The sequence below is a fragment of the Lolium rigidum genome, chromosome 2, assembly GCF_022539505.1.
Source record: "Lolium rigidum isolate FL_2022 chromosome 2, APGP_CSIRO_Lrig_0.1, whole genome shotgun sequence".
NCBI lineage: Eukaryota > Viridiplantae > Streptophyta > Magnoliopsida > Poales > Poaceae > Lolium > Lolium rigidum.
In genome coordinates, this window is record NC_061509.1 from 134,205,473 (window position 1) to 134,216,593 (window position 11,121).

The following is an 11,121-nucleotide window of genomic DNA, read 5'->3' on the forward strand; positions in this document are numbered from 1 at the left end:
TTAAACTACGGAACCCTGATAAACCTGTACTATAGTTTATATTTGGCTCTTTTTCAGGTTTTCACAACATTTGGTTTTTTTTTCAAAACTCAGATGTTGTAAAATAATACAACAGTTGGTGCTCCAATAGCTGTTATATAATCTAGGTGTTGTATATTTCAAATTTGCAAACATATGGTGAAATATGATAAATTTTATATATGAAACAAATGCCACATATATGATAAATAGTATACAAATTAAGATCAATACCACACATACCATCGAGTTCATCACAAACATATCATCAAGTTCAAGCATGGGCGGAGCCAGGATGACAATTAAGAGGAGGCAAGAATATGCTTATTGAAGAAAAAATATTTTTTAAGTGGGGGAAAGCTCTATTTAAGCTGGACTTTACAAAGAGATTACAAATTTAAGTGGGGGCAACTGCCCCCTTGCCAATAAGCTAGATCCGCCCATGAGTTCAAGCATTGCATAGTTCAACAAGTGGGACATGGTTAACGATACACACAAACATATGCGACAATCAAGCATAGACAAACAACATAGTTTTGGGTTGCCCAATAGGTAGCCCGGCTGCTCGGTGCCGACGGCCACATCAAGCGCAACCTTCGTCCAAGCCTTGCAAAGCAGCTTATCTTCCTCAACATTGTAGCTGCCGCTTCTTCCTGCTGGAGGCTGGGCCAAGAACCCCTCGTCCTCGGCATCTAGCCCCTCATCAGCAGCGGCATCTTCATCCTCCTCCACATCATCGTTGGCATACGCATACTCTTGCAATGACGTGTTTTGGACAATGTTGTTGGCTGCTCCAACTTCCGTTGTTTGCAAGAATGTATCATCATCAACGCTACAAACAAAAAAAAATGCCATCAAAATCACTATAACATTGCATTTGATCTTGCAAAATCGAAGAAAGGAAAACAAGATTTTTTTTTACCAAGTGGCCAATTCACCGAGTAGGTTGCGACCGTCCCGTGGCGGCTGTGAGAACGCTAGCTCCTCCTAGGCTGACGACAGCGGCGATGGCGGCAGATGTACCACGAAGTTGATGATAGGGTTTTCGGTGTTCTTCCCATAGCCGCCGATGGACTTCGTCGGTGCCGACGCAGACGTCGGCGGCGCTGGCCTCTTCGCGCCGGCCGCCTTGGGCTTCGTCGCGGCCTTCGACCCCTTCGTTTTTTATCTCGACGCTGTGTGCGGCAGGGCGAATGTCGGTCGACGGAGGGCGCTAGGGTTTGCAACACCTGAGGTTGCGTCGGCGCTCCATTTTTCCGGCAAGTGGGTGACGGCGACGGGAGGGCCGGAATGGGTGGGCGGGGGCTAGGAGTTGTCGGAGAAGGGATCGGTCGGATTCGGCCGACGGCGGAGTTGTAGTAATTCCTTCATCTCACCAAAAGTATCTTAACTTTGTCAAAATTAGACTTAATTTTGTCAAAATTCGATATAATAAAGTTGAGATATTTTTGGTGAGACGGAGGGGAAGTATACGAGAGTTTACAACTACATCATGTGATAGAGATGCTGATGTCCGTATACGGGCACGATCCAAACCAGAACATCACTGCCAGCAAAGCTCGAGATCGAATCGAGCTAACTCATGGCGCCGGTGGCGGTGGACAAACCGCAGCAGCTACGACGGCTGCTTCCTCTCATTGCTCTCACTCTAGTGCTGCCGTGCTGCTTGGCCAGCGGCGGAGGGGAGCCGGCGATCTTCCAGATCCCCGGGGACGGAAGCGTGGTGGAGCTGGACGAAGGCAACTTTGAGGCGGCGGTGGCCGCCGTTGATTACCTCTTCGTGGACTTCCACGCCCCCTGGTGCGGCCACTGCAAACGCCTCGCCCCGCAGGTACCCTATCCCCCCGCCCTTTTCTTTCCGTTGCGCGCGATCCACCACCACCGCTGTTCGCTAGAAACCTCGTATTCCGAAGAGTCTGCAAGGAGAGAGATGCGGACTCACTGGGATCGAAGGAAATTTGGCCGGGATCCCAGCGGAGGTAGATTAACCGAACGGGCCCTCACTGATGCTTACTTTAGTGGTGGTGATCGTTTAAAGGCGTGGATTTGATTGAATTGTAGAACGAAAACGAAATTGGCACTTGCGCGTCTAAGATCCACTCGCTCAACCACTTACTGCTTGTAACATGAATTTTCTGTTATTCCCGTACCCGCGTGGCCTGCCTTATGTGAACTGATAAGCCATCTCTTGTGTTGCACATTCACAGTTGGATGAAGCTGCTCCAGTGCTTGCTGCGCTGAGCCCGCCAATCGTAGTCGCAAAAGTGAATGCAGAGAAGTACAAGAAGCTTGGGTCCAAATACGGAGTAGAGTAAGCAACCTCTTCGAATATCTCCACTAATTTGGTTAAACCAGGTGGGAGTGTGTTTTATGAATGACAAGTTTGTTTGTTTTCCTGGATGCAGTGGCTTCCCTACACTGATGCTTTTTGACCATGGAGTCCCCACGGAGTACACTGGTTCAAGGAAGGCTGGTCTGCTCATCGAGAGCCTGAAGAAGCTTGTCGCACCTCATGTTTCTGTTCTCGAGTCCGACTCAGCAATCAAAAGTTTTGTTCAGGAAGCCGGTGCAGATTTTCCATTATTTATTGGATTTGGGGTGGATGAGTCATCAATTGCTGAGTATGGAGCGAGATACAAGAAGAAGGCATGGTTTTCCATAGCAAAAGATTTCTCTGAGGATATGATGGCCGTATATGATTTTGACAAGATTCCGGCATTGGTTTCGCTCAACACAAAGTATAACGAGCAAAGTGTTTTCTATGGTCCCTTTGAAGGTATGCTTGGATAATTAATTTATTTACATTTCTTGGTACATGTGTTATGGAGTGAAATCCTGGATTCGTCATTCTGTTCCTATTGATTGCTGTTCCTCGAATTACTTTTTTGAACTTGCGAGCTTTATTCAAAGATTGATATCTGAATTACAATCAGCCAGTAGGCTGTGCTCTAAGAAATCTGGACGCTCGGCATCCCATGACACTGACTCGGCCTCTATATGCACAAATTTTGCGCAGCAGTGAGCTGCCATATTAGCCTCGCAACGAACGTGAGCAATACTAAAAGACTGGAAAACAGTACTATGATCGCTGATCTCTTCTAATATAGGACCAATCAAAGATCAGTCTATATGGTTCTAATGTCTAACCAACAATGCGTAATCCACTTCAAACACTACCCTCTCAATACCTCTTGAAACCGCATACAGAACCGCATCACCCAATGCCAAAGCTTCAATGGGTAGAGGATCTCGCACACCTTCATATGTTTTGCACGAAGCTCCTTGGAAAGAACTTCATCCACGTGCAATTATTCTGGTTCCAGCAATACCCGAAGAAACCTGAATTGCACCATCCGAATTAATTTTGATCACATCACCTGGCGCCTCCTGCCATTTGCAAGCTGGTCTGGGACCCTTCACTTTAGTTTGGTCTCGAGGCAATTCCAGGGAGGAGTTTCCCTCATGAACTCCATGGTTTTTGATGGATCAAAACCATTTTCATTATTAGTGTCATTATTTCTAGATGTCCGGATTTGGTACATGGTAGTGATTATCATAGACCTTTCCCTTTCAGTAAAAAATTGCTCACACAGGATATCCCGCTGCCCAGGTATCCGGTTGTAATCTTGGCAGTTTCACCAGAATACACTTGCATGACTGCTATCAGTAAGTGCATGCATTAGTGTTTCCGACTTTGCTTTGCAGATCCCATAAGTGCTGTTTACCATGACATGCCGCCGTGACAGGGTCCCGTAATCGGGAAGGATTCCACAAGAACCCTCCACCAAAATACATGCACTTTAGGTACCACTCCAACCTTCCAAAGTTTCTTCCATAGATCTCCACTTTGCACAGCTGATGATTCAGAAATCTCATTCTGAGCCTGCAGTTGCTGCTGGCCATTTAGAATCAGTGCTCTATAGGCCAAACAAACTGAATAAGAACCAGAGTTCTCTTTTCACCATGCTAGCCAATCCTCTCCTCCTCCTTGCCTTAATGGAATCTTCAATATTGCTTCGGCATCAGGAGCAAAAAAACAGACCTAGAATCAAAGGCAATTCCATTGGTGATCAGTAGCGATTAGTTCATTAACTGTCATTAATGTAGTGTCATGCTGTCACCCCATGGGCTTCATATTAAAGGAATCAGGTATCCAACTATCATCCCAAATAGGCACAGTCTCACCTGATCCAATTCTTTGGATCAAGCCTAAGTTAAGACCTTCTCTCCCTGCCAAAATTGCGCGCCACGTTTTAGATGCAGCTCTCGGCACAGTTGCCTCCAGAAAGCTTCTATCCGGGAAATATCTGCTCTTCAACACTTGGGCACATAAAGAGTTTGGGTACATCATCATTCTCCATGCTTGCTTTCCTAAGAGAGCAATATTAAAGGCTTCCAAATCCCTAAAACCCATGCCACCTTGGGATTTATGAACCGAAAGTTTTTCCATAGCCAACCAATGCATCGATCGCTTGTCCAAATAACCACTCCACCAGAACTTTGCCCAAATTGAAATAATTGTCTTGCAAGTTCTTAGAGAGCTGAAAACAACTCATGCTATATGTTGCTTGTGTTTGTAGAACAGATTTTCTGAGTGTTTCTTTAGCAGCACTAGTAAAAGGCACGTGCTATGCACGTTTAGAACCCAAGGAAGTTAATTAATAAACATGGGATTGTCTTTTTTTCATACTATCTTTTTCTAGGTGCTTTCATCTACTCCCTCCGGTCGTCTACATACATGTGTATCTAGACAATGTTGCGTCAATTAATTTGGATCGGATGGAAGTATGTGATTCAGGTGACCATGGTCAGTAGCTTGACAATGTACTTCACAAGTAATTTAAGAGTGTTTGGCTTGTTTAGTATTGAGAGGCGAGCACATGGTGATTAAAAGATGTTCGAAGCAAGGAGCACGAAATCTTTAATCAAACTACAATGTCAAATCACATCATTGGTTCATGTACTTGAAGTCAAAGTTGTACTCCCTCTGATCCCTTTTAGTTGACTCGGATTTAGTACAAAGTTGTACTAAATCTGAGTCAATTAAAATGATCGGAGGAGTATTGCAACAATGGTCTTCCTTGGTCTGCATTGGTCAAAATAGGATATAACTTGTTTTAGTTTTGATAAAGAATCTACCATTTAAATATTTGTAACATTTTTAAGAAGACTCCTAAGTTTCCGTCCGAATGGATCTTGGTGGATTCACTTAACCATAATTTCTTATTTTCCTCTGTAGATATACCTTTTTTTGCGAGTGACTATAGATATACCTTATCTTTAGAAATTACAAATTATCACAGCCAGTCAGATGTATCTATAACTATAAGGCGGATTTGCTGCAATTACCATACAAGTTGAACACAAACATACGGAAATTCTCGCAAGCAATACAAATGATTGTAAGAAAAAATATGTCTCCCACATATGTACTACATATACTGTACTCATTTTTTTTAATTAAGGTAATACTGAAAAGCTGAGTAGCCATGATGAAATTGATGTGTGGGCAATAGCCTGTTCACTCATTGCAGATATCCAGGTAAGAAGGAAAATTTTGTATAGCCATGCATAGTGTTTTGTCCCTAAGTTATTTCAGTTTACAATCAGATATCATTTTCCTCTACACCCGAGTATTGAGCTAGAATTTCATGCCATTAGATATCCGTTTGTAATGAGCATGTGACATTATATGAAATGAGCATCGTCTTCCATTTAATATTATGTGGCCTTAAAAGATGAAATGTAATTATGCATTCTAAACTGGATACATTATGTATCAGCTCCTTAATGGCCCCAAATAGAATAGCATAAACATAAAACCATAATCATTCCAATGTTGCAATCCTTTGGGTATAACTTCATAGTAGCAAAACATTACTCCCCAAAATGATCAATTGATTCATGTCTACGTCAAAGAACTGTAACATACTGCGTCAAAAAAAAAACGTAACAACGGGTGTGGCAATAACGCAAACATCTGGCGTGCAAGAATAGCAAGCAATATCTCAAACCAGAACCAGCGCCAATGTTTCCAAAGTGAAGTAGAGATATGGTCAGAAGCGATTGCCATTATTAAGACGGGTCACTTTTGGAGAACACGAATGCCGAAAAAGAAGCAAAATTAAGACTGGAAGAGACTCAGTTCACTCCGACCTCCTTCTACACAGGAAGTTCCGAAGCTGTCGCCACGCCGCGTACGCTGGACATGCGAGAGGAGGGGACCAACATAGGGAGGCAGGGCCACAAATCTTGGGTATGAGAATGCGCGAGCAGATTTCTCCGGCGAGACGGCGGCAGCAGCCTATGCGAGAGCGCTATGGTGGTTTCAGCAAGAGATTCAGTGAGCGAAACGTTCACTTGCTTTTGACAGAATGAGGACTGGGGAGGAGCATGCTCGAAGAAAAACAAGGACTGATGAGGAGCATGGAGATGCTTGGGTAGCAGTTCCTTCACTGGTTGCATCGGCGACTGCACGCTGGGAGGCAGGACCCCAGAGTCCAGAGGAGGGTGATGGTGTAGCAGAAAGGAGGTCGCATGGAATGGGCGTACCGCGTAGCAGACTACCAGGAGGTTACTCGAGAAGAATCCAGAAGAGGCTTGACTGGATACTGAAGAACTCAAGCCGTTAGATGAAAGAAAATCAATGGCTAGATTTTGTTGGATTCGCTCCTCCTTACATCGTTGGATTTGTTGCATCGACGGCTGGTATAGTTAGAGGAACCATTTTGGAGGGAACACTGTAGATGATGATGGTAAATCCTTCATTCAAAAACTGGTGTACTATAGTAGTAGAGATAAGACATATTCCTTTCGGCATATCCACCAACTTTGCTTCTCGACTTTCTAGCGATAGAACTATGTATGTAATTTACCTAGTTTACCAAAACATGAACGATCTGCTTTGTAATGCATGTCTTTCCCAGATTGATGGTCCATTACAATATAACTGTTGTGGATGCAGGAACCTTCTTGGACGATTTTATACGACAATCTCTACTGCCTATAACTGTGCCCATCAATGCAGAGACTCTTAAGATGTTAAAAGATGATGATAGGAAAGTTGTTCTTACAGTTCTTGAGGATGAATTCGATGAAACTTCCATGCAGTTGATAAAAGTTTTGAGGTCTGCAGCCAATGCAAACCATGATCTAGTGTTTGGATATGTGGGAGTCAAGCAATGGGAGGAATTCACCGAGCCTTTCCATGATTCTAAGACCTCACAGCTGCCAAAAATGATAGTCTGGGACAAAGATGAGGAGTATGAAGTGGTAAGTATGGCATTTTTGTTGCCCCTGTTAGTTTGTTTCGGATAATATATGGTGCCTTTTTGGCAAAAAAAAATCAAAGGGATGATTTCTTTCACAGCTAAAAGTTTCTGCGTGTATACTGATATACAACTGTTATGTGCAACCTAATGTTTGTTGTTGCCATCAGATTTAGGCTAAAACTGATCCATTCATATCTGTTTGCTTAGTATCTTACACCACAACCTCAAATACTGACTGTTTAGTTATGCTATGCAATATATTGAAATGATTACTGTTGCAGGTTGAGGGTTCAGAGAATCTGCAAGAAGGCGACCATGGATCCCAAATCAGTCGTTTCCTCGAGGGATATAGAGCTGGAAGAACAGCAAAGAAGTCAGTGGGCGGACGTACCCCGACACTGCTCGGCGTGAATCCGTTGTACATCCTCCTTTTCTTGGTTGTTGTTCTTATTGCCCTGATGTTCTTCGCTGGGCAAGGCGAGGAAGATCGACAACCAACACGAGCCCATCAAGAATGAATGTGTAGTAGTTTTCTGCACCAGAATTAAACTTACAAGGAATTCCTGAAGCAGGGGAATAGAAGCATGTTCTAGAGAGGGTAACTTAAAGATGGCGGATAAGTTTCTGATTTTTCGTTTGACATGACTTCGGAAGGCTTGGTTTTGATCTCCCCTTGTCCGACCTGCCAGTTACTAACTTCATTGACTAGCTATTTTCATTTTCATGTAAACTTATTGATTTAATAACTTGAGCAGCTATCTGCTTTGATGATTTTCGAATTATAGGAAAAGGCTAGAGATTATAATCAACATATACATACAGATGCATTGTCTGCTTAACTGATTAGGATGATGGCTATGACATACATCGTCGATAGTACAACGTAGGGGTTTATTGGAGGGTTCCATCAACAGTTGTTACTGCCTCTAGCAATCTGGAGCTGATACTTATAATTATTTGGAAATGGTTCTAAAATCGGCTCAGAACCGACACCGGAGCTGCGCACCTCAGTCGACACTACAGTACTGAGTCTTTTTTCAAGAGTATGCCGACTGCCAAGACATACCTTAGTTTTATAGAAGTCAGCAAGCTCTTTTTACAAGAAGATTGAACATATCACAGGCGATAGGTACCCCACTGGAAAGGCTAAACTATTGTCTAGAATATTGCACCCCACCGCTCCAGCCATCTGCCATTCATGGATGTCCTGGTTGACATTGCCGAAGACACAGAGCGTTTATTTTTTTTTCCAGATGCTCCAGCCGATGAGTATAAGTCAAAGCCTCTGCGGTCCAGGTCCTGGCACCGTGCCACGAGCATCAAGCAACCAGCCACCAGGGTCATCCTGAGTAGTAGGAACCGGGGCACCTGGGAAGAGATTTTGGAAGCAACGAATCCAAGTCTCCCTGGCATAGACCCATTGAAGTAGTAGGTGGTCAACATTATCTTCCTCCTACAGGCATAGATAGTAGCGTGAAGGGTTATCCTATAAGCCATGCCTAGCCCGTCGATCAGAAGTCCAAACACGATATTTCAGCACTAGCGAAGAACTGAGTCTAGCAAGACAAAACTGGGGTCGGTTTGTTCCTAGAACCGGCTCCACATATTATTTGAGATGTTCTGTAGCATATCCCTTGCAGGTGATCTGGAGTTTTAAAGATTGCATGTTTATGTTGCATCACATTCACATTCAACTGATTCATATCACATTTACATTGCAAACCATCGACATACATTCATCCATGACAAACAAATTTGATGTTTCAAAAGGTTCATCAATATATGATATACATGGAACCGTGGAAGCTAGAGAAACGCAAAATAGATGGGAAGGCCTGCGTGTACAAAGCTAAGGAAGTCAGACCTGATGCATGGGAAAAATGAATGCATGCGTTCAATTGAAGTCCCTTCCCCTTGCTGAAAATACCAGCGCCTACACAAAGCATGGGGATACTTGAGCAGCATCCACATATCAATCCACAACATCCCTCCCTAGTCATCTTTCATGATTCCAGGATCAGAACATGGTAAGCATTACGCTACCAGCCCGCCAGTATCCACCATCACATCTTTACCCTCCACAATCGTCACCCTTTAACCACATTAAGCAGGTCTGCACAGATGAAGTAGCTGCAACCAAAGGAAACATGCACATAGGATGTACTTTGATCCGGAATGTATTTGGATGTTATTAGCTAGAGGGGGGAGACCGTAAAAGCAAGAGGTCTTCTGTTCACTTACATGGATGATGCAGAATCTTCCTGCTTACTGATCTTCTTTAAGGTGGCAACTAATATCTGGACGGATCTCCTATCCTAGGACACTCATTTGGGCAAAGAGCAAAGAGGTATCTACAGACAATGTGCAAGGGTCTTAACACAAACATAATCAGCTGGTGTCATCACCTTCACAGCGTCATGTCTTGGAGCAAGTTGTAGTTTGACACTACCAACACTCCGACTGACAGTCACATAACTGAGAGCTCTACTATGCCGCTGACACATTCTCATACTGATCTCCATGAAGTGTGGAACTTCTTGCATCAGTTTTGGCATATACCGATCTCCTTTGTTATCCATGGAGTGTGGAACTTAGTGCATTGCTTTTGGCACCAGGGAATAAGTGAAGTAACCAACTATTAAATAGAACGAAGGATTGGAGGTGCTCACCACCTTTGTGAAAGGATGCTAGTGCAACCACGCAAGGTAAATTAGTGCTTCAAGCACCTTAATCTAATAATATTATGTATTGTGTTTGTGTACTTCTTTCTTATGGCAACTCGAACAATTACTAAAGGAGGCTGCAATGGTAATCTGAAGTTTAACTGATAACAATATCTACACAATTCAAGGTACTAAAAGATCATTTCCTAATAAGTATGTCCAGATAAGTTAAATATACGCTAGTATCAATCACCACTCTAAATAATACTAAATACTAATTAAAACTCCACAATATATCCCCTGTTTGTATTCCAGTATTCCACCATTGCACTGTGGACATAGCAGGGTAAAATTGTTAGCCAGACCATTATATTGATTTCTATTGGCTATATATCACATACTCCCTCTATTTAGGTTTGCAAGTCCTCCTCAAAATTTGAACTAACTTTGACCATGATTTTGATTGACAAAATATGAGTTATATGTCATGAACATTGTGTTGAAGTGTATATGTGAATTGCCTAGCCCTTTCCATCAGTTCGTACTTTTGGTTGCATTGGCTAGTTCATGGAGCTTGACACATTGTACCTTTTTTTTAGCATAGAACATTACAAGGTTGAAAAATTCTTTCGAATACAAATCAAATGATATGCTTTTTATGTCATATAGCTATTTTTCTGTCATTTGCCACGCTGTGGTCTCTTGTAAAAAAAATTCTCTTCTACCTTAATGAAGTTCGGCCTAAGGTCCTTCGAAAAAAAGTAACTTATATTTTTTCTTAGTCCAATATGGGGTCAAAATTAGACTCAAAATTTAGGACTTACGAACCCAAACGGAAGGAGGCTTCGATTATGACATACTTTAATCTCCGCATTAATCACAAAAAAAATATTGGAACGGAATAATTATTAAAGGAGGCATCGAATGGAAATCTAAGGTTTTATTGATAACAATATCTACACAGTTCAAGGTAATAAGAGATTATTCTTAATGGGCAAAAAACCTGATAGAAGTGTCGTTATAATATGTGTTGCCATGTTGGATCAAACTGCAAACTAGAAAATATGTCCAGATATTAAGTAACATTATCCATGATACCCTTAACACTAGTTATTAGATAAAATAAGCACAATATATTGCCTCTTCATAATCTGCGCCTTTGCATTGTG

At 42.6% G+C, this 11,121-nt stretch overlaps 1 protein-coding gene across 1 annotated transcript; it reads left to right on the forward strand.

The window, feature by feature from the left end:
• Nucleotides 1-1,555: 1,555 nt before the first annotated feature.
• On the forward strand, nucleotides 1,556-8,116 carry LOC124692372 (protein disulfide isomerase-like 5-3). The gene is made up of 5 exons (XM_047225727.1): nucleotides 1,556-1,849; nucleotides 2,226-2,329; nucleotides 2,424-2,794; nucleotides 6,983-7,290; nucleotides 7,571-8,116. The coding sequence occupies exons 1-5, from the start codon at nucleotides 1,601-1,603 to the stop codon at nucleotides 7,805-7,807; spliced, it is 1,269 nt and encodes a 422-aa protein (XP_047081683.1). The 5' UTR covers nucleotides 1,556-1,600; the 3' UTR covers nucleotides 7,808-8,116.
• The last annotated feature ends 3,005 nt before the right edge of the window (nucleotides 8,117-11,121 follow it).

Coding starts and splice junctions, on each gene's coding strand:
- LOC124692372 (XM_047225727.1), top strand. CDS start 1,601: ATGGCGCCGGTGGCGGTGGACAAACCGCAGCAGCTACGACGGCTGCTT. Junction 2,330..2,423: donor GGGTCCAAATACGGAGTAGA/GTAAGCAACCTC, acceptor TCCTGGATGCAG/TGGCTTCCCTACACTGATGC. Junction 7,291..7,570: donor AAGATGAGGAGTATGAAGTG/GTAAGTATGGCA, acceptor TTACTGTTGCAG/GTTGAGGGTTCAGAGAATCT.